The 25981-nt window shown below is 30.1% G+C and overlaps 1 protein-coding gene across 1 annotated transcript in view; it reads left to right on the top strand.

Annotated features, from left to right (window-relative positions):
* The first annotated feature begins 6383 nt into the window (after positions 1-6383).
* The window catches only part of LOC143922620 (sodium/potassium/calcium exchanger 5-like), a 42542-nt gene continuing 22944 nt past the window's right edge, over positions 6384-25981 (top strand). Inside the window, exons 1-2 of the mRNA XM_077445949.1 lie at positions 6384-6463; positions 11154-11338. Of these exons, the coding sequence (XP_077302075.1) occupies positions 11254-11338 (85 nt within the window). The 5' untranslated portion in view covers positions 6384-6463; positions 11154-11253. The remainder of the gene's footprint in view (positions 6464-11153; positions 11339-25981) is intronic.

The raw sequence follows: 25981 nt of genomic DNA, 5'->3' as shown, positions 1-25981 counted from the left end.
TTTCAAGTCTGTCTTATATGATTTGTAAAATACGCCATCGTGAAATAAAATCACTCTATTAAGTAATCAAAATATATATATTTTTTGGATGCAAACTCACTTCCCATATACGTACAATTTATATTGTAGTATAATTTTTTTCCGTAGAAAAAATCCGTAAAAAAAAATATATTTTTGACGTTTAAAATTCGCTAGACAATTAATTATAAGTATTTCAAAGCAATGAAATATAAAAATTAATAGGAAAAATATCTGACTACTGATTCCAATACTCACTTTGAGCGTAACAATCCTAAATTTTGAGTTAAAGACCGCAAAAGTCAAAAAACTGTAAAAATCGCGGATTTTTTTAAACGCTCATATCTCGTAAACGATCACTCACCAACAAAAATCAATATCATATTCGAATTCAGTGGGTCAAACTTAGTAAATATTGGTTAGTCTCCGCTCTGGTAACTCTAAAACGTGATTTTTTGTTGCTCAGTGTTATTATATCTTACACGTGGCGCACCGACATCTCAGCGCAAACCAACTTAGCGCCGACCTTTCGGCGCAGATAACTCAGCGCAACGACAACTCAGCGGATGACAATTCAGCGCATGAACTATTGAGCACAAAATCAATTTTTTCAATAAGTTTCAAATGCGTTTTCAAAAATAATTACTGTATTGAAATTGTCGGTCATATCTACATGATAATTTCATAAATGCGAATAAATTTATTTGATACTCTTTGTGCCTTGAAATATTACGCAAGCAGGGTTTCTCAACTAATGCCGCAAAAATTTATTTTCAAGCAGGGCTTCTAAACCGGGCACAAAGGCACAAAGAGTATCATCAAATAAATTTATTCGCATTTATGAAATTATCATGTAGATGTGACCGACAATTTCAATACAGTAATTATTTTTGAAAACACATTTGAAACTTATTGAAAAAATTGATTTTGCGCTGAATAGTCCATGCGCTGAATTGTCATCCGCTGAGTTGTCGTTGCGCTGAGGTGTCTACGCCGTAAGGTCGGCGTTAAGTTGATTTGCGCTGATTTGTCGTGCCACCCTTACACGTGTGTACATAATAAACTTTAAAATTAATAATTCGTTATCATGCAAACATGTAGTAGTGACGTCTATGATTTTTAAATATATTAAACTACTATATTTTCAGGCGAAATAATACTATATATGACAATTAAATCAGTTTTTAGTCGTGACATCTATGATTTTTTTTTAAAAGTTTTTATTTAGTTTGTTTTGTATATTATTAAAAAGTTTTTAAATAATAACCATAGATACCAGTTATTTTATTTTATTTTATGACAATGATTTTCTTTACAATAAGAATTTTAATTATATTATATACATACATAGGTAACCTAAAGACATGCAAATTTTTAGTATGAGTATTTTTTAATAATTTATTACAGTAATAAGCAATCATAATTACACCAAATTACTAAATTCTCTATTAATTATATTTATCTAAAGCATATTGAAAATATATTCAAAATGCTTATGCATATCGTATATAATATAGCATATAACAGTCTGTTATATGCTATATTATACATGATTGTAAAACAAGACAAATTTTTACTGAATGAAAGAAAATTTAAAATATGTATACACATTTTGAATAAACCTATTTTTGCGTTTTCTGATAATCTAAAAATTGCGCTTCATATGATTTATTTTTACTAAATTAAGAAGTTTTCCACGCATTGTTTGTTTTCCTAACTCATATTGGTTATCAGTGTATGGTTTTATTGACTGTTATATTACGGTTTCTTGTAATGAACGTGACATTTATCTTTTTATTAAAACTAGTACGTATAATTTAAATTAAAGCAAATTTGTTCATTCATAGTGCAGGTCGTCACATTAGTATTATTAAGTTGAAATAAAAATCACATGGTTTATTGCTATTAGGCCTCCCCCTTTGAAAAATATAATCTCGGTGCTTACCCCCCCCCCCTGTTAATCTCAAAATATTCCTATCATCTTTATGATATAAAAAATTGAAAATTTTTAAATATAATACATTTTTGAATTGGGGTAACCAACCAGTTTTATATAACAAAATTTTTGAAGTGAGAAAAAGAATCTAAAAATATTCCCATCGTCTTTAAGTTCTAAATTATTGCATGCTTAAAATACTATTTTTTGTCTTTGAATGTCTCAAAAGAATGGCATTATTTATATTGAGGAGGGGGGGGGGGATCAAATTGCATCTAGACTCCCCAATCGATTTGATCCACCCTTGTATACACTGACTAATTCATGAAATTACATATATATTACATGAGAGTAAATGAGGGTGAAAAAAGTATCTGTTACAAATAAATATTTGGCTGTTTAACCGGTGAGTTGTGAAGGAGTGGTCAAAAGACGTGCTTGGATAGCTAGCTGTCATCGCTTCAAATTGACACAAGATTCCGATGTAATTTTTATTGAGTTGGCTAATCATTAAATTCCTCCAGCTACATGTCGGAGACATTAATATGGATTTGGTAAAGTTAGTATCTTGTTATTGTACCCCGTATGTTGGTACCTTGGAATGTTGCATTCTCGATCGATTGTTTGACAAATCATTCAGAAGATTAAGTGTTGAAGATAAATAAGATTTTACTGAGAATATTACTATCAAGATTTTATTTAGGCTACTTATGATTAGAGATCGGCGGTTGGTTTCTTTTTGGACAAAAAATTTGGTTCACCATTGTCAGTTGCTATTGTCCTACAAAGCTAGAGAGCAAAAAAAAAGGTTAACAATACAAATTGACAGTGGTGAACCCATTTTTTTGTCCAAATAGAAACCGACCGCTGATCTCTACTTATGATTATAGATCGGCGGTGCGTTTCAATTTCCCAGGAAAGAGGGTTGACTATTGTCTATTATTATTGTTCTACAAAGCTAGAGAGCAAAAAAAACAGGTTGACAATAGAAATTCATGGTGGTGAACCCATTTTTTTGTCCAAATAGAATCCGAGCGCCGTCTCGTACTTATGATTGGTCTTCGGTGGTGGAGCTTGCTTTTGGAACAAAAAATAGGAGTTTTGGGGCTATTTTCCAGGAAAGAGGGCAAACTACAAAGCTAGAGAGCAAAATAAAGAGGTTCAACATAAAAATGAACAATGGTGCGCAGGATCGCGCCGAAGTTTACTTATGATCACTGTCGTCACCGGACCCTGAGGGGGCCGTGTATTGTTCAAATATTGTAAATGCATTGTTAAAGGTTTGCCGAACCTTTTTTACAAAGGATTTACAACAATGGAACAATGAGCGGCCCCTTGGCTATCCTACCTCTAACAATGACCATTCTATGCATTCTACTTCTATGCTCATAATGGGTCTACGTGACGAGCCAGAATGTTAAATTACGGAAAACACAAATATCGGAAGGCAAAGATCGAAAATCGAAAGATCTTAAGTCGAAAGATAAAAAAAGGTGCATGGTAAACGGTACATACTCACTTAATTTGCGCGAGCAGGATACAACAGGAACAAGAGGAACAGGCTTTTCCTCCCGTGTTAATGTGCACGCGCAGAATACGGGAGGAAAAGCCTGTTCCTCTTGTTCCTGTTGTACCCTGCTCGCGCAAATTAAGTGAGTATGTACCGTTTACCATGCACCCTTTGTTTTTGATCTTTCGACTTAAGATCTTTCGATTTTCGATCTTTGCCTTCCGATATTTGCGTTTTCTGTAATTTAACATTCTGGCTCGTCACGGAGACCGGCTCATAATACATCTAATACATAATATTAATTAAAGATTCTCTAAAGTAGATGATATAAAGCAGATTGTGTTTAGGTAATCTGTGTTTATACCTGAAGGGTATAGACATTTTGTTGTAATCACCGAGACTTTTCACAACTGTGTTAGTATGGTTATTACTAGAGTACGGACCCAAAGCGTGCCGCTCATTTTTCAATTATTGTAAATGCTTTCGGTAAAAAAGGTTCGGCAAACCTTTAAGAATGCATTTACAACATTTGAACAATGAACGGCACGTTGGTTATCCGGGCTGTAAAGGCCGGATCCACAGCGCGCCGTTTATTGTTCAATTGTTGTAAAAGGTTCGCCCAACCTTTTTATTTTGTACTCTAGCTTTGTAAATATAGCCAAATCTCCCCAATTCCTGAAAAAAGCACTGTCTCTATCCGCAGTCAAGTTATTAGTGATTCTGTTATAGAATCTACTGGTTAGTTTGTTTTACTAATGTCTGTAACTAACGGAATGTTATTTGTGGCATGCAGTTTTTTCAAGTTAGTATATATGGCTGTGCTATAAATTATTTTGTATTATTTGGTAAAGCTAGTATTGGAGGCTTTATTCCATACAGGTGAAGCATATATGTAAGTTAATAATCGTAATATGAGCGGGCGATATAATTTTATTTTATTTTGATTTGATAAGGAACAATGGCGATTAAACATTGGGTATATTGAGGATATACCACGCATCGCCTTGCATTTCGCTGTCTCAATGTGAAGTGCCCATCTCATTATTTTATCGAACGTTACTCCTAAATATTTTATTACTGATTGCTAGAGACACGTATTTTGGGCATCTATTTTTGTCAATTTTAGCATTTTCATTTTGCATTTTAGCGTTTTAGGCCATTAAAAATATTCAATTTTAGCATCCATTTTTATGAAGAGTTTAATTTTAAATAATAAAAAAATTCGATGAATTTTAATAAAATTTATATACATACATACATATATACAATTTAACAATTAAAAAGTAATAGAAAAATTAAAAAATGTTTTGGAATTAAAATTTCAATGAAAAAAACATGAATATAAAATTATAATACCAATTAAAATTGATTAAAACTCAGCATGGAGCATATTTCTACAGATTGTTTTTTGAGATTTGTGCGGCGATCGGTAAAAATTATATTGTACATATTTACTAAAATACCTTTCAGCATCCACACTTTTGTCTATGTACTATTTTTATTTTTATTTTATTTTTTATTTAATTTACACCAAGAAGGCCTAACAGGTAAACCCAATGCGCCTTCCTGGCCAAAGACAATTATATAAACATATATGAACACCATCCATATATACACAAATACTTGCACGTATACACAAATACACATACATACATACATAAATATAAAAATACACATATATCCATATACATACATACATACACACCTACATATATATATATATATATATATATATATATATATATATATACATATATATATATATATATATATATATATATATATATATATATATATATATATATATATATATATATATATATATATATATTAACATATATTAACATATACATACATATACATATATATATATATATATATATATATATATATATATATATATATATATATATATATATATATATATATATATATATATATATACATATACACATACAATACATATGTACATCCATATACATACAAACATTATACATGCATAAACACATAAACACATAAATACACATAAATAAAGATAAATTACTCATATATATAAAAATAAAAAATAGTATACATATATAAATAACAATAAAACCAACATACATACACATTATGCTAAATAATAAAATTAAAAAATGAAAACAACATGTGGAAATATGTATGTAGCTAGAAGTCATTTAAAATGTTTTCCTTATATTTATCTTTTTCATTTTTGTAAAAATCTATTATTGGACTCGGATGTTACATATATTATTTATTTAATATTTGTTTTTTTATACATATCTATGTACATCCTGTCTGTTGATTTTTCAATTAATAAAATAAAAATAAATAAAATAAAATATGCTGCCTGACGGAACTGTATGATGCAGTAAAAACATCAAGGCTCCCAGAAAGCAGGTTAAATAATCGAATGGCTCTTGAAAGGGGTGAGTCATCAAGCACTTTATTCACAGTAGTAGACAAAAGCAGTTGCTTGGTTTCGACAGGAAAAACACCATCTATGGTAAACTGCAAGCTCTGTTTTATCCCCTCAATTTCTTCACATAATAAATGGACAAAGGGATATGAAGATCTTTCTAAATTGTCTATTAATTTTATGTAAATTTCACTCGAGTTTGTTATTTTAGCATCTATTCGCATTTATTCCGAATTTTAGCATCAATTAAGCATTAATAGCAAAATGCCCAAAATACTTGTCTCCACTGATTGCCATTTCCAAAAGCAATGTAACATATGTAATTTTTTAAACATAGGTTATTATAATTTTCGATGAATAGTGATAATATGTATGTATGTACACTCTCTCTCTTTATCGTCATTAGAATCGGTATAAGTAAAAAAGAGCGGGAGATTAAAATTGGCTGAGTCACATTTTCTTATCATTTCGTTTAAAACAGCCGAACGATATAACGAAACATCAGTTATTAGGAGGCGATCTGAGTTACGTGAACGCGGTCGATTGTATTCGGATTTATTATTACACGGTCGATTGACAGGTGAGTCGTACCCCTCGAATTGATCGCACTATACACTGGTATAGGGCGATCGAAAAATTGCGTTTCGGCCCCCTTCCTCCTACTCCTCCTCGTCGCGACGCGTCAAACTTTAATGTCAATTTAAGAAAATTTCAATTTCGTCACACGTGTCATCATTATCGGTGTGACGGTTTTATATTCGATTATAATCCACGCTTTTATTTTATTCGTAATAATATTATCTATCGAAATTGTTTATGTGATTTACGCGTTTACGCATTTTACGCGTGTGGTTTTCACATTATTGTGTTTCAGTGTATCTTCAGTGTACACGTTCACAGGTCTTGGCTTATTTATTTACATATATCGTTGTTTTTTTTAATGTTTAATTTATTTATTTTTGTTTTATAAAAAATACGAGGAGAGGTGAGAGGTGTTTTTATCACGTGACGGTGTTTTTTTTTTACTCTTTACGCTAGTGTTTCCTTTTCGTAGACATTCTGTAATCCAATATATGTATGAGCCGTTATATTTCACGGGATTATTTGACTATTTTACGGTTGAAACTCTTATATATGTATGTATATATATATATATATATATATATATATATATATATATATATATATATATATATATATTTTTTTTTTTTTAAATAGTAAGCATTTTTTTATGATATGATTTAACGAAAAATGAATTAGCAAATTGACGTTAAGAGGGCTGTACACCCGAAACCGAAAAGAGTGTATGTATATATTGAGTGAATGCGACAATATATATCAATATATATATTGAGTGAATGCGACAGTTGCGCTTCGACCAGATAAATCGTATTTTAAATTGACAAAATCGAGGTTTCGTATTCTACTATTTTCTCCTCCAAAACTGGACCAATTTTTAAAAAAAATTCATCATCGGTATGAGAAAGATACTTTCTGTGCATCTATCGGCGTATTTTTTAAAAATCGACCGTTCAATAAGCACGCTGGACTCGTTTCGTGGGTGTAAAAAAGAGGCGATTTTATAGATGTTTGGCGGCTCCTAGCTCATATAAAAAATAATTAATCGAAAAAATAAAACGATAGATGCACCCCAATGGTGGATATCCATAGCATATTAAAAAATAATTTGTCTAGTGCCATAATTGAGGAAGGTAGAAGTATAGTACGTTTGTATGGACAAGGCGCTGCTGTCCAGCCCTCTTAACGGAGATTGAAACCATATGTTTAGTTACACTGTTCGACAAATGACGACTTTTTTTTTGGTTCAGAGACGAGATATGAATTTCCTTATAGAATTGTGCCCATTGAACAAGAATCTGGTAGTAAAAATGTTGATTGGCTCAAGATTCGGAGATATATGTGTTTTATAAATCGCGCGATTTTTTTATATCTTGGTGTTGTTCGGTCGATGTCTTAAAATCTGTCAATTTCCTGTTCAAAATGAATATTGGAATCTATAGTCGGGTATTTTATCTTCTATTTGTAGTACTTTTCAGCTTTCAAATCTCTCTAAGTAGTCGTCCAGTTCTAATCAAAAGTCAAAAGTACGTATTTTCACTTGTGATTTTTTCCCACCGATAATACTATTTTATATTGAGTTTTTTTCTATTGAAACATGTTAATTGAGATAGTGTTCTGACCACAATATTTTTTGTTTTCATTTAAAAAGGTCAATCGGAAGTGTGCTGAAATTTAAATCGGTAAAATTGCGAGCAAAAAGCTCGTACTAGTGTTTACTCGTATTTACCCGAATCTGAATTGAATTAATAGGGATAATATATTAAATTATCTTTAAATGAGAATTAAATAAAATTCCACTTATCTTAAAATTCAAAATCATATTTCGACTATTCTTTTGGATTAATAACAAAAATTCTATTGATAACTGGCTTACCTCGATAAAATAAACGAATAGATAGGTAGCTCCTATAAAAAAAATTAAAAGATAGAAACATGCCTATGTTGGATATCCATAGCATATAATGAAACAAGTTCTCTAGTGCCCTAATTGAGGAAGGGAGAAGTGTAATACGTTTGTATGGACAAGGCGCTGGTGTCCAGCCCTCTTAATGAATATCCCATATAAATAAGTACATATACATATATGTATATATGAACCGTTATATGTATTTGAAAGTGGCGGAAGTCCAATTTTCAGTTTCAAAAACACTATTTCCGTTTGAATTAATTTACAAATTGTTATCACTTCTTTTGATTCGTTACTAGTGGCTTAACCCGGCTTCGCTTGGTATTTGTAATATAAACCGCTTAAACATGACGAATCTAATAGTTAACATTTTATTTCATTTATTTGAATAGTTTTATTTTATTTAAATTTATTTGAATACTTATTTCTTTATTTATTATATTTAATGTCACGGATTCTTCCACCCAAACCTTACATACAAAGTCTCTTTCGAAATTATATATTAGATAATATTTCTCGAAATAAAGAAATCGTGGACTTACACTGTTTTCAAATATAACGGCTCATGTTTATAAAATTTGTTTTTGTTTCTTATCCATACATATACATATGTATGCTTGAGTCGATATATTTGAAAGTGGCGTATGTCCACTCTTCTTCATTTCGAGAAGTATCTCGCAAAGCATTAAATATAATGTTTTGAGTTTTACAATATTTAAAAATACTGGTGGCCTGTTATAATTTTATTCTGCTTTTACAAAATTTTGGACATATCGAATTAAAATAAGTGATTTTCAAGAAAAGTGGACTTCCGTCACTTTAAAATATAGCGTTTCAAATGTAAAATCAATACGTCTACGTAAGATAAAAGCACTCGTCATTTTCATGAGATAAAAACATTGGAAATTAAAAATGAGCGGCGGGCCACAATTAAAATACTATTTTTAGATATACATTATTCATTATCGTGAATGGAATTAAAACATTTTTTTTTAAATTTCATACAAAAAAATAATTTAATTTGACGAATGAAACTGTTTTACATCTTTAACAGTTTTTTAATTTCAGGAGAAAATTTTGTAGCTGAAATTCTTAAAAATGCTTGTAAATTTTCATCTGTGATGCTTGATTGTAAAGAATTTTTATTGATATTCATGATTAAAAATGTTTGATTATATATGTAGGTTGATCAAGAAACTACCAGCATTTTTTAAGTAAAATCATTTCACCATATCATGGACATGTAAATTTTCCCCTTGGAACACCGTGTTGAAAGTATTTAAATGTCTCACAAAGTAAATACAAAATCACACAGCCAGTCATTATCAGTTAATTCGGGGAAGTCGATAATATTTTTCATTTTTAAAAATAGAACGATCTTTTGTATCCCATACTCGCCGAAGTATTTTTCCTAGACTAAGCCATCGAATATGATTATGATAAATAATATCTGTGAACTCAGATTCAATATCTTGAAGAAAAGCAATGAATTGTCTATGTTTCAAGCCACTCGATCGTATTACATTTACAAGTTTAATAATATAAGATGTCATATGTTCAACTTTTAACATAAAAATCGAATCGTCCTTAAAACAAATCATGAAAATCGAATTTTCGTCAATTGAAGAATTAACAAAACAATTATGTACTTGCAATGTTCACCTTACAATTACATATATAATATGAACAGAAAAAAGCAATATATGAGAAATGGATAATATTTTTTAAAGATCATTCCGCATTTGCATACAATTGTGGCTCACATACTCCCAATTTTACATTACAATGCAATTTTCGAAAGAATATTTAGTCTAATGAGTGCAGCCTGGAGAAAGGAGAGAAACAGATTATTACCAAAAACAGTAGAATGAAGAATGATCAAATAAAAACAGTAGAACAAGTGAATGGTCAAATAAAATGTTTATAACAATTGTAATGAGTAGACAATTTTTATCGAGCAAAGATGGCGAACGTATTTTGAAACAAGCCAAAATGTTCGGAAAAATACTTTTAATAAAGCTGTTATGATTGTATGAAACATTTAAATCAAAATGGAATTCATTTATCTAATCAATAAATTTGATTATCTGTGATTCATGCGGATTATCATTTGACCATTTTTTTCATATGTTCTCTTTCTGTATACATTACATATGTACTTTTTGACATATATTATAATTTTGTTGAAAGTATGTATTTTTTCTTAATGTCTTTCTTAATTCTTTAACTTCTTTTTTTTCCGATCATGAATGTCCCGATTTGAGATTTTGGAAATCTGGCAAACCTGCCGTGGAGTCAGAATCGTAGATTCGTTAGAAATTCTACCGACTCCAACTCGGATAATAATGTGTGTCTATGAATATTAAATTACTAATTAAGAGTGTCTCAATGTATGCAAATGGGAGTCACCCTGTTTATATCTTTGGCTTTTTCCTCATATTTAGATGAAGTTGAGGATAGGCCTGATATTTAAAAAATCCGTCGCGCCAAATGCGTATATTTTTTAAGTTTCATCATGAAGCTAAAATGTATTTATGAATACATGAAACGTTCATGTATTCATAAATAAAAAATGTATTGTTTTATTATTATGTATTGATTCAAAGATACTGAGCTCAAATTGCAATCGAAAAAAAGATAATAGGATGTTAGATTCCAAATCTTTCACCTCATTACTAAGTTTCTTGTACCTTGTCCAAACTGAAGAATATACATAAAATCGATTGAATTGTAACGTTGTATGTTTTGTATGTTAATAAATATGTGTTCGATTTTGTTGCAGATGGACAAAAGTTTACTCGAAAAAGAGATCTTTAGCGTCTCTTGACATCTCCGAGTTAAATTTTAAATCTACGTCAAACCGGTAGCTAAAAATAAAGAAAATGGTGGTCAAAATATCATGGATGACTTTATTGGTGTTGACGATCTGCCTGGTAGTGGTTCGAACGCTCAACTTCAGTGATTTTGGTGAGTTGATTTTGTTGTTCTATTCAGAAACTTTTACATAGGAGCCCTTTTGAATTGAAATTATGTAAATAAGGTGAAGTCGTTAGCTCGGGTTTGTCGCTTAAAATTGGGATACAGTATTATTATTGAAAATTGATTGCTAACTGGGAAGTAAAATAAAGAACATTTTCCAAAAGTATTTAATTTTATTCAAAAAAGTCTCGAAATTGAGAGCCTATGTATGTAGTTCAAAATTTAACACAAGATTTTTTATAACAGCGGCCGCCAAACTTTCGTACTTCACCGACCACTAAATTCATAATTTTAAATCCCGCGGATCATTTACATATTTGAATTTTTGAAAAAAAGATACATTTGTACCAAAAACTACCATTTTATTTATATGAAATGCACCCAGTGGCGTATCATCAGCAGTGTAGGCCCTGATGCTTGAAATTTGAAAAATTAAAAGCAAGTTTTGATTTTGATTTTTAAATGCTTTTTATTATTACTAAATTATGTTCACAATACATCTTATATCTATTTTAATAGCTACTGATTTACTGATCATTTTCTATTTTACAATTTTAATTTAATTTTGTTAGTATTATATTGTTCTAAAGTAAATGTACAGCATAATAGGAAAATTAGCTCAAAAACCTGTTTACAATTCTAATAAATGCTCATAATACATGTAATACATAATATATACATGTAATATTAAAGTATCTCTAAAGTCGACGATCTAAAGCAGATTGTGTTTAGGTAATCTGTATGTTATACCTGAAGGGTATAGACATTTTGTTGTAATCACCGAAACTCTTCACAAGTGTGTTAGTATGGTTATTAGTGATTCTGTCATAGAATCTACTGGTTAGTTTGTTAGTAATGTCTGTAACTAACGGAATGTTATTTATGGCATGCAGTTTTTTCAAGTAATATACATATATGGGTGTGTTGTAAATTATTTTTAGGGATTTATTTTGTATTATTTGGAGCTTGGAAAGGTTAGTATTGGGGGCGTTATTCCATACAGGTGAAACATAGGTTAATAATGGTAATATGAGCGCGCGATATAATTTTATTTTATTTTGAGTTGATAAGGAACTATGGCGATTAAATATTGGGTATATTGAGAATATACCCCGCATCGTCTGGCATTTCGATGCCTCAATGTGAGATTCATTCTTTTATCGAACGTTACTCCTAAATATTTTATTACTGATTGCCATTTCCAAAAGCAATGAAACATATCAGACTTTCTTCAGAGGGGATTTTCAGATCTGTAATTGGCTTATGTTTTCTAACACTAAAGAATATCGCGTCTGTTTTGGTTCGATTAATTTGAATTGGACCGGTTGCGATTGTTAGATATGTTGTGTGAGTGTGTGATATATTTTTTAAAGATTTTGAGAATAGTTCTACTTTGTCGCAATCACGCGTCACTGTGACTCCTAAATCATTTAATGAAGGAATCGAGTTTTTTGTCCTGCGAATCGCTTTAGCTAATTTCCATAGAGAGCCATCAGCTGAGCTTAATTTTTCTAATTTTTTAGACCAAGCTTATTAATTAATGTTTTCAATGCTGGATTTTTTATATTTACCAAATTTTACGGAGTTTATTTTTACTTTTTATTAAAAGCAAGTTTTGGAAATTATCGAGCGCTCCCATTCGTGAAAATTTATATTTTATTTTATATACGTTTTATATATTTTTTTCACCACTCACCAATTTTCACGGTGTTACACCGAATCCATGAAATTGTCTATTACAAGCATTTGGCAAGAGAATTGCCGAATGCGTGAAAAATGCAAGCACGTTGCCCAGTTCACGGATTCCGTAAATTCTTTGCCGAATGCGTGAACTGGACAGCGTGTTATATTATAACCAAGTGTCAAAGTGACAGCTGAATAACGATGTTTAATTTACATATTATTATGTATAATATGACTGCATACATATGTTTCACTGTTAAAATATTGATCAAAATGTATAAAATATTGATCAAAATTAATTCATGTATAAGTCATATGAGATGATCGAAACATATGTATGTAGTCATATTATACATGTGTAAATTAAACATCCTCATTCAGCTGTCACTTTGACATTTGTCCACGCTGTCCAGTTCTAAAAAATAACACTGGAGCGCTGCTGTCTATTTGCTGACTCCATGCTTTGAGCAGACAAATTCTTGCCGAATACACGCATTCGCCAAAGAATTTGCCAAATCCGTGAACTGGGCAACGTGCTTGCATTTTTCACACATTCGGCAATTCTCTTGCCGAATGCGTGTAATAGACAATTTCACGGATTCGGTGTAACATATATATATATATATATATATATATATATATATTTTTTTTTTTTAAATAGTATGCATTTTTAAAAATATAATTTAACGAAAAATTAATTAGCGAATTCACGTTAACGGAGATTGAAACCATATGTTAATTATATAAAAAAATTTAAGCAGTTTTAATCTGAACACCTTTAATGAATATCCCATATAAATAAGTACATATAAATATATGTATGTATATATGTATGTATGAACCGTTATATTTGAAAGGTGCGAAAGTCCAATTTTCAGTTTCAAAAACACTATCGGTTTGATTTAATTCACAAATTGTTATCACTACTTTTAATTCAATATATCCAGAATCTAGGGAAAGCAGAGTAAAACTATTACAGACCACCATTATTTTTTAATATTAAAAAAACTCAATACATTATATTTAATGTTTTGCGAGATATTTCTCGAAATGAAGAAAGGTGGACTTACATTAATTTCAAAAATATCGGCTCATACGTACATATGTACATATGTAGGTACATACAATATTTAATAACACTAACTCCTCACATAATTTCCTCACACAGAAAAAAATTAAATAAAGCTTCTAGCAATGAAAATCACATAGTTTAATTCAATTATTTTAGTGATATACAATTCCTACGTACTAACATATGTATGTATGAAATATTTTAAAATTATTTAGTAACCTCAAATATCTAAATATATTTATTTATTTTCATTGAAATGTAATACTTGAATTCGTTGAGTTGAGAAAAAAATGCTATCTTCTCATAAATCCATGTAATATTATATATTTTGAACATGTATGTATTATTAAACAGATTACTACAATCTTAATTAAGTGAAATTTTGTCCATCGATATTTTATCAACAAATATCATTTGATTAGCACAATCCAACGGATTAGCATTATGTTCGAATGTACATATTATATATAGCCGTGGACAAATATGTACATACATACATATATTAGACCACTTTTAAAAACTACCTTTGACTGAAAATACTCGGGTATTTGAAACAGCCACTAACTTCCATTGCATCTTAATAAAAATTACTCTATCGTTCAACCCTACTTTCTCTTGCAAGTGTATCTTTTTTATAAAAGGGCTTAGACTATTTAAATACATTTTGTCAAATGTCAAATACAAGTGTCAGGATATATAAAAATTTCGTATAAAAAAAAGATGTAGCGTGAGACTTGCGAGAAACGAGCATGCTGTCGCATTCGTGCAAGTGTTGCAACATTGAAAGGAAAATAATTTCTTTATTTTTTTTTAATTATTTCTTATTTAACTATACAATATTATTACTATATAATTCAATGCAAGGTCTTTAATAATACTACTGTAAGCTTTGTTACTGTAAGTTTCAATAATTTAAAAAATATATAATATTTAAAAAATATTTTTTATTTCTTTTAATCATTTCTTATTTAAATATACATATAATATTATTACTATATAATTCAATGTAAGGTCTTTAATAATATTACTGTAAGTTTTTCTCTCCATAATATGACGTTGAAAATTACTTTTACCGTCTAAAAAATATAAATTAAATAATTTTATTTTATAAAATATAATTAAATATCAATAATTTAAAATACAAACGTATTCCATAAATAAATTAATAACATCAACAACTTACGTATTTTATATTAAAATTTTATTAATGTAAATATTTAAAAATACGAACTTAAAGATAACAATAAATAAATAAAATTGTCGTTGACAATTAATTACTTTTACCGTCTAAAAAATATAAATTTCCATTAATATAAAATATAGACGTATTCCGTAAATAAATTAATAATATCGACAACTTACATACGTGTTTTATATTAATATTTATTAATGTAAATATTTCAGAATACAAAACAAGAACTCAAAACTAACAAAAAATAAAAGTCAAATTCTACCGACCGCTATACGCACGAACAATGTTGTATTTCTTGACCAAAATGCAACGCGAAACTGAAACGAAATGTAATTGGCCATCGGGGGTCGAGTGGGGGATGCTAGATCTGAAATAATGTAAACACGGGAACATTTAATTAAAAAACGGGAACACTACTATTTACGTTAGTCCGGAGCGAAATATAAAATTTTCACGGTAATGTTTATTGATTAAAGTATTTTAATCGTTGTGACGTTTCCAATAAAATTGCCCACCCATCTCCCCCCGTCTCTCTCGCATATTTGGCTAGACCGAATTTGTTGATTGTTGCAAGCATTACATATGTATGCGGTTTTTTAGTTGATATCTGAATTTGCACATTGTATTAAGAGGGCTGGACATCAGCGCCTTGTCCATACAAACGTACTATACTTCTCCCTTCCTCAATAATGGCACCAGAGAAATTATTTTTTAATATGCTATGGATATTCACCATTGTGGTGCATCTATCGTTTTATTTTTTTGATTAATTATTTTTTATAGGAGCTAGGAGCCGCCAAACATCTATAAAATCGCCTCTTTTTTACACCCACGAAAAGAGTCCAGCGTGCTTATTTAACGGTTGATTTAAAAAAAAATACGCCGATAGATGCACAGAAAATATCTTTCTCATACCGATGATCAAATTTTTTTAAAAATTGGTCTAGATTTGGAGGAGAAAATAGGAGAATTTGATTTTGTCGATTTAAAATACGTATTATCTGGTGGAAGCGCAACTGTCGCATTCACTCAATATATATATTGATATATATTGTCGCATTCACTCAATATATACATTCATTCAATATATATATCGAAGAAAGGAACGGCAACAAAATTAAGATTTCAGGTGTACAGCCCTCTTAAGTGTTAGGATATGTGCACAGTTGGCCGTAGTGTCGTTTTAGTGCTATATTTAGTCATGGGAAAAAAACTTCTGATAGTTCCAGGACATGTTTTTGAAGAGGCAAACATTTTATTTTTCGCTCCGGCCTACTTTACGCGGCTAATTACAATACACGTATGATATTTAGTGTGTTTCACGATAAGCCATTCACTCGTTCCCATTCTTGGACGTTTCTTTGCAATTTGCATACGAGATTTTTTTACTATAGTTTGCCCTTGTGTGACACACCAAGGTTACGAATAACACAATTCAGCTGAAACTGCTTCGATTAGTAATACGTATGTATGTATGTAAGTGTGTGTGTGTGTGTTTTCATATTTATGGTGTTTCGTCGTTCAGATTAATGTAAGTGGGTTTAAAAGTGTCGGTCATACCAAGCTACGCGTTCTCTGAGAAAAGTCGCTTTTCCGACAAGCAACGATACGAGGAAAATTCAAACAGTTTTCTCATTTGCATCGTCGACGTGCGGATTAGACAACAGTTTTTATACAACAGTACTCGGTTTGAATTTTGTTTTTTTTTTTATTTAGTTTGATTTACATATAACTAGCTTTATTATCCGACTTCGCTCGGTATTTGTAATATAAACCGCTTAAACATGGCTAATCTTATAGTAAACATTTTATTAAATTTATTTGAACAGTTTTATTTTATATAAATTTATTTGAATACTCTTTTGTTTTTTTTATTAAATTGACTGTCACGAACAAACAAACATATATAGTAAGTCTCTTATAAAAAATTATATGTACAACCCCGGGGTTTGCGTCCCCTAGGGGGCGAAGTTCTAGGGCTTCGCCCTCGGCGCCTACGCCCCCGGGAACTTCGAATCCTTTGAATCGGAAAAAAGCGAATTTTTTGTTAGATGACGTCAAAACAATAGACTGTTGAAACGAAAAATACGAAAGACGAAAAATACGTAGGTACAAGATACATAAATACGGGTCTACGTGACGAGACAGAATGTTAAACGACAGAAAACGCAAATATCGGAAGGCAAAGATCAAAAATCGAAAGATCTTAAGTCGAAAGATCAAAAAAAAAAAGATGCATGGTAAACGATACATACTCACTTAATTTGCGCGAGCAGGATACAACAGGAAAAAGAGGAACATGCTTTTCCTCCCGTATTTTGCGCGCGCACATTAATACGGGAGGAAAAGCCTGTTCCTCTTGTTCCTGTTGTATCCTGCTCGCGCAAATTAAGTGAGAATGTACCGTTTACCGTGCACCATTTTTTTTTTTTTGATCTTTCGACTTAAGATCTTTCGATTTTCGATCTTTGCCTTCCGATATTTGCGTTTTCTGTCGTTTAACATTCTGTCTCGTCACGGAGACTGCTATCCGATGTACATATGTAGGATGACACTTAGCTTAAACGAACATGCTGTCCTATTCACCCCATTTGGACCAATAGCATTTCGCGCGTACAATGTTCTATTATCTGTGCGAAATGCTATTGGTCGAGAAGCTGTCAAAGAGAAAGTCTTTTCCTACAGCGTATATTATTAGAATAAATTGGGTATATAATTAGAATAAAATGAACAAACAACTTCTTAAAAATTTGATTGAAAGGTGTAATGTGGTTAATAATATATCAATTATTTGATAAATATGAGAAAAATTCAGCTAACTGACTTGAGTCTCGCTAAGTTGTTCAATCAAATTACCATTATGTAATATTTATATTTACAGACTACATTAGACTATTGGAATGCATTTTTAAAATTTATATACATATGTACATATAAACAAATTTTTAAAATTTTGATCGGAAAATGTTTAATTATATGTACATATATACAAATGTACGAAAAAGGCATATTGTATGTCCATTTTTGAATTTGTATCGAATTTTATTTTTGTATTGAATTTTAAGTTTGTAGATGCTGGAATAATTTAGGTTTTGTTAGGGTTGGTATTATTTAAGGGTTGGGATAGGTTAGGCTAAGTAAGGGTTGGCCCTATTCATTTAAGATTGGGTTGTTAGGGTTAAATTTATAGAGTTAAACCTTGTAAATTCATTGTTTGATACATTTTCACTGCTTGAATTGGCGAAAATATATTTTCACTTGAAATATGCTTTCACTATAGCATATACATACATACATACATATAATAACGAAATATGCATATGAAAATACATTTATTTGGTGATTTTTCAATTCATTTAGTTGTTGATATTTTGGACGAAAAATAGTTTGAATGTGTGTTTGAGATGAATTTGAACAATAATATGGGGAAATTTTCATATATTTTTAACTAAATCGTAAGGATATAGTCTAAAAAGTCGTTTGGTTAAAGAAATGTATTTATTTTACATATACTTCTGTATCTTTTTATGCCATTGTTATTTTTTTCGCGTACTCCAGATTGAGAATCACTGTTTTTATTCATTGGTATCTTATATAAGATATTATAACATTTGAGAATTTGTCGGTGAGTTTCGAGAAGATTCTTTCCACACATGTATGTACATATGTATAGGTACATACATATGTTGTGCTACTAAATTTCGTTTATGATGGCACCATGGAGCTTAATACCATTACTTAATATTCCAATAATGACTTTTTTTAATTGATGTTGATAAGATAAAAAAATGGTACGTGGTTTCCCATTTTCTAAGCTTAGATTCGTAGCAACATATGTCTTATAGGACTAAATTTTATATCAGTTATTCACAATCGAATTCGAATCACAGTAATGTGACGCAAATCCGAAAGTGACGCAGAGAATTGAGATTTTAGAAAAGTTATATATATATATATATATATATATATATATATATATATATATATATATATATATATATATATATATATATATATATATATATATATATATATATATATGTGTATATATATATATATATGTATATATTACATATAATAGCGCAATCTATATTAAAGATAACAGTCACAATCTGAAAAATAAAATCTATTTGTTATTGGCGATTTCCCTTTGTCTATATGTGGTGTTTTTTTATATTCGAATCGGCTTTATTTTATATTTAGTCAATGCTTTAGTACTATCACCACTATAAATAAATAATTTTATCGCGATTAATAGACACATTTTGAAGTTTAAACGCAACTAAACTGCATGGAATATTTTTGAGAAAAGCTCTTAATTCGGTCTCAATGCAATACATATGTATCTTGGAATACCTAAAATAGAATGTTCAATTATACTTTTTATATACCGGAGTGGAAACTAATCAATCTTTATTCAGTTTAACCCATTAATGACAATGGTTTTTGTTTGTTTATTGCCATTTATGAGATACTAGTGAATAGCCCGATGAAATATCATCGCATGGGTATAAAATTATTATATACTCGTATGAAACTAAAAAAAAAAAAATCCGGAACCGGAACCGTTATTTTCGTAGACTCTTGGATAGTTTTCAATTCTTTATTTGTAATAATTTTCAATTCTTAAAGTTAACGTTAACAAAATTTAATATTTTCCGATTATACACAAACGGTCATTGACCTCGTAACGTTGAATATTATTATTACACATAAAAAATTACGTGCATATACATATGATGTGTATTTACAACACGTATTCTGGGCGAGGATATGGTGTGCGGCGCGGGCTCGTGAGAACATCGCGTTTGGATCGGAGGGTCCGAGGCTCGAGAGAAAAATAAATATATAAAAAAAATGGTTCAAAACCTCGCTAAATGAAATTATTAAAATTAGGTATTTTTATATGGCGAGAAGGAATATTTCAATTAATGTTAAAAAAAAAGGCGAAATGAAGAATTGGATTTGGCGTGATGTTCCTGACAATTAGCTCAATTTAGACCTATATTCAGACTATTTGGGGTGATCGGTTCGAGTCGCGACAAAGTCGTCTCGTCGAAAAATGAATTTATCGATTTTTATCGATTAATTCATTATGTTCGGCGAGAGTTAGGACACACACACACACACACACACCCACACACACACACACACACACACACACACACACACACACACACACACAGATTACCGTCTTTATATACATATATGATGAGCTTTTAAGAAAATGCGCAAAATCTAGTATTGCTGTGCCAAAAGTGTGTGTTTAATATACATAGTTCAATGTTTTTTGTGTCGATTGTAATTTTTTTTATTGCTTTAAAATACTCATAATTTAAAAAAAGTCAAATATATACGTATATATTATATTATGTACATATGTATATATTTTTTTACACATTTTTTTCGGGAGCTATCATGGATTTATTGGTCCATTATATAATTTCGAAATGGACTTTGTATGTATGTATGTTTGTTTGTTTGGTTCGTAGAATCCCTTAACGTTCAATTTAAAAATGAATATTCAAATAAATTTAAATAAAATAAAATTCCAATACTCATTTTTGGCACAGCAATATTAAATTTTGAGTTAAAACTGCAAAAGCCGAAAATCTGTAAAAATTTGGTATATTTTAAACGCTCACATTTCACAAACAAGATCAAACCAATATTCAAATTCAATGGGTCCAATTTAGTAACGGTTGATTGGTCTCCGCTCTGGTAATTTTATAAACCACTAAATAAATAAATTTAATAAACAATCAATTTAATAAATAAACAAATTAAATAAAAGACTAGATTCGTGTTCTATAAATTGCACGCGATGACAATTATTTGGATAATGCTCGATGGGTTTCTCATCGGGTATAATTTGTCATAAATCTACAATGTATGACTATTAGAGCTACATATATACATACATATGTTTATATGTATGTATGTATATGAAAATGACTATACATATGTACATAACATAACGTAAGATGCATTTAATCATAGTGTCAAGACTCGATTTATCTTTTTTCAAATTGATTTCAGTATCAATAATTTTTTAAAACACGTTGATAGCAAGCGGAAGTTGATTTGTGAAGACAGTAACGATAAGTTTAAAAAAAAAACTAATTTTCACTGGATGATAGCACTATATTGTATATACATATATGTATGTATGTATTTTGATATTAATTGGATTGGAGTAATATTGTATATAATGTAAGATTGTTTTATTGAAAACCAATTGCTACATAATTACAGGTATGATGTAATAATGACGATCTGTTTGTTGTTATTTTTGCTAATCTCGTTTGATCAACAATTGCATTGTAATGTAACAAATGACGCAAATGTGTATGTAGCATTCTATAATACATTATAAACACACATGATATTATATATGTATATATAAATCGTGCGTGTTTCTGAAAATTTTTATCGTGTAATTGTATTTCGTGTCGAAAACTGAAAATGATTATACCCAAATGCATATTACATATATGTATGTATATGATAATGTACAGATTGAATTGTGGCACAAGTATGCATGTATTTTTCGATAATTGTCGATAAGAATTTCAGTAAATATGTAATAATAAGTTTCAGTTTAATAGGACTAGATCATGAAAATAGACATTTTCTAAATAGACAATAAAATAAAATAAAATAGACAGTTTCTAGATCATGAAAAGGTGATCAGTGATCGATTCTGAGTTCGAATCAGTCAAAATCTAGAGTTCGAATTTTCGCATGATTCGCAAAACTTCATCTATTGTTACTACGTACATACATACATATGTAGTAGATCGAGTAAAAATTAATGGGGGCTGAATTTTCAAGCTTTTCACACTGTTAATGATACGCCACTGAGTGCATTTCATATGAGCCGTTATATTTGATAGTATAAGTCCATAACTTATGGACCATAAGTCCACTTTTTTATTTCGATATATATTTCGCAAAACATTAAATATCATTTTTTATGTTTAGCAATATTTAAAAATACTGATGGCCTGTTATAAGTTTATTCTGCTTTTCCGAGATTCTGGACATATCGAATTAAAATAAGTGAATTTCAAATTTGTGAAGTCAAACAGGAATAGTGTTTTTGGAACTGAAAATTGAACTTCCGCCACTTTAAAATATATATATATATATATATATATATATATATATATATATATATATACATATATATATATATATATATATATATATATATATATATATATATATATATATATATATATATATATATATATAACAGCCCATTTATCTAATATATATAATTTGGAAAGAGACTTTGTATAAATGTATATATGTATTGTTGGTTTACGAAAATCCATGACGTCATCGAACAAATCATTCCGAATCAACCGAACGAAGCCGGGTAATACAGCTAGTTATATATATATATATATATTTTTTTTTGATCATTATTTAACAAAAGTACATATATATTTACAAAAATTCATTAAATTGGTCAAAGGGATTTTAAAACTGAATTTGGTCCGTGTGGTCCGAAATATTGGCGACTGCTGTTCTAAACGATCATATGTTAAATTTTGAACTAGTTCTTAATTTGAGGCTTTATTTTGATTTTTTAATAAAATTTAGCGTTTAAAAAAAATGCCCTCTTTTTATCACTTCCCAATTAGCAACCATAAAAATTGAACGGCTCTAATTGCTAAATTTTATTTAATATGGCAAGTGATAATTCGACAAATAAAAATTTCACCGAAAAATTATCAAAAAAATAAAAATGACATGTCGAAGATATGCCCAAATCCGATAATCTTTCCCTAATTAAAATCACAATTGTTATTTATCACGACATCAACGGTGTCCATTGTTAAACATCAAGGTTTTCTAACTGTTAAATGTTTATATTTTAAATTCCAATTGTTAACGTATGTTTGTATGTACGTATTAAAAAAATAAATAAAAATAGAGAAATTTCCGCATCGATACTGAAGGTTACTGAAAACAATGCAATATTCTCGGATTCTATCATTCTGATAATATTATCAAGAAATATCTAACATTAAGATTGTGCCAAATTATACACATTTTCTCGACTGTAAATGCGCATGTGTACATACATTCATATGTATGTATGAGTTCTATGATTATTTCCCACAAGAGGATTGCCAGGATCTCACACCTCTACCACACTGCTGCACCTTTCACTCCGATCTCGTAAACCCCTCTACGCGTCCACGCTACATTACGATTAATGCTTTTCTTATAAAATGATGAGCGAATCCTATAGTTAAACCTACATATATAGCATTACACTTACGTTAAATGTACATACATACTATCGCATTCACCACACACTCAACCCGCGATGGCCAATTACATTTCGTTTCAGCTTTGCATTGTATTTTGGTTAAAAAATACAACATTGTTCGTGCGTATGACGGTCGGTATAATTTGACATTTATTTTTTATACGAACATACATACATACATATGTATATGTTTCTTTTTATAATCCCTAATGGGGATGATTATTTTTTCTTCTCGATACCAAAAAAATCAACTACAAACCACTAATTATGATTGAGACATATATACATACATACATACAAAAAAATTGTTTGGCATCGAAATTTGCCAATTTCCCGTTTGGATCGTTATCCGGAAAAGGTTCCCGACTACCGATATAGATAAATACGCAGTTTGTTTTCCTTTTGAGTATTAGCATTTTCCAGTAATCATATATTGTACACGCTGGCATTATTTTAACGATTTTCCGCAATTCATATTCGCCATTCAGTAATCAACGGTTCAATTTATGCGTAAGAGCGCTACAATGGAGTGTCTCGTCGTGTTCGTTCTCTTTTGCGGAATTCTTTTGAGTGACAAACAAACAGAAAATTGCGGGAAAAATTTAACAACTAACAAACAATGGAATCTGTAGAAAAATTAGAATAAACGTTCGGCAATTTGTCACTTGACGCTATATATATAAATATATATATATATATATATATATATATATATATATATATATATATATATATATATATATATATATATATATATATATATATATATATATATATATATATATATATATATGTGTGTGTATATTGTGACATGTGCATTATTGTGTCAATGATGATAATACCTATAGTTGTGTGGCGTTAGTCATTGTTCAATATTACTAAATACGGGCAATTAAAAATTGCACTAATGCATTAGATTAATGCAACGAGATAAGCCCGAGAGAACAGTGCATTATAAATTTATACGATTGTGCAAATAAATGGCCATCAAACTCTGCGTGCTATCTAAAAAGATAGAAATACTCGTAGCTGTGAAATGTTTTCTATGAACATCAACTGGTATGCACAGACAGGAAAAAAAATTAGACTGTGTATTGTATGGTGAACATATATTAAGTCTCATTTGTTTATATTCGCATGTGTCACGTGTCACAAACCTCAGGTCCTTAAGAGGGTTGGATACCCGAAGCCTTAACTTTTTTGCCGTTCCTTTCTTCGATATATATATATATATGTGTGTATATTGAGTGAATGCGACAATATATATCAATATATACACCCAGCGCAAAGCGAAGCTTATCGGTCACAAATTTTACCGGAATGGCCCATTTTTCGCCCTATTCAGTCTCACTTTCTAGCAATTTTGTTTTTATACTTTTACAGTTGTTTTCAGCATACCTCAACGTATTGTTGCCAAAAAGCTTTAAAGCCAGTTTCTCCCAGACTTTCAAGTAGTGCGTGTCTTTCTTTAGTGTGAGCGTTGAGCGTAAAATATGATTTTTTGTCGATCGCCGAGAAATCAAAAATTGACACTTTCTGGGGGGAAAATTATTCTTTTGCGAAAATTTATCGTCGAACGGGAACATATTCTACCTGCAATAACTATATTTTTTAAGAAGAATAAAAAAACAATGGACATAACACCTGTCGAAAGAGGAAAAATGGCAAAAAAACCGACTTCTCGAGACGAACGGATTTTAAAGAGAATTTTACTTCAAAACAGTTTCAAAACTGCGTCAGAAAATTAGCTCTGAGTTTATTGAAGTTGGAAAAACAGTAAATCTTAGAACAGTTTAATATAAACTAAATGAACTTGGTCTATTTTAACGGCGCCGTGCAAAAAAAACCCTCATCACGAAGAAAATGAAGGATACTCGTCTTTGGTGAGCCAAAGAGAGGAAAAATTGGACAGTTCATGATTGGGAGACGATTACTTTTTCAGATGAATCCAAATTCAACCTGATTGGATCAGATGGGATGGCGCTGGTACGACGAAAATCAGGCGAACGCTATAAAGAATCGTGCTAAGCGCTGACTGTTTAACATTCGCCATGGTATGGTATTGGGGTGTATCACACGGTATGGTGTTGGGTCAATCATTAAACTAGATGGGATAGTCAACTCACAGGAGTATAAAAAAATCATCTACAAACGCGTTATTCCTACATTAGAAGGCTTACCGGAAATGGTTAAGGATCTTGTCTTTCACAATGATTCAGCACCGGCGCATCGTTCAAAATTTTATTATTATTCAAATTGTTTTCACTATTAATTTTAATTATTTTTAATGCATTGGTATATCACCATTTGGTTTTTCTTTAAATATCGATCAAGATAAAGATAGTTTAGGTATAAAAGCAAAATAGGAAAAAAAATTAGAGATAAGAACCCAAAAAC

The sequence above is a fragment of the Arctopsyche grandis genome, chromosome 2 (assembly GCF_051622035.1).
Source record: "Arctopsyche grandis isolate Sample6627 chromosome 2, ASM5162203v2, whole genome shotgun sequence".
Lineage (NCBI taxonomy): Eukaryota > Metazoa > Arthropoda > Insecta > Trichoptera > Hydropsychidae > Arctopsyche > Arctopsyche grandis.
The sequence above is the reverse complement of the archived record's forward strand: the minus strand, read 5'-3'. Positions and strand labels throughout refer to the sequence as shown.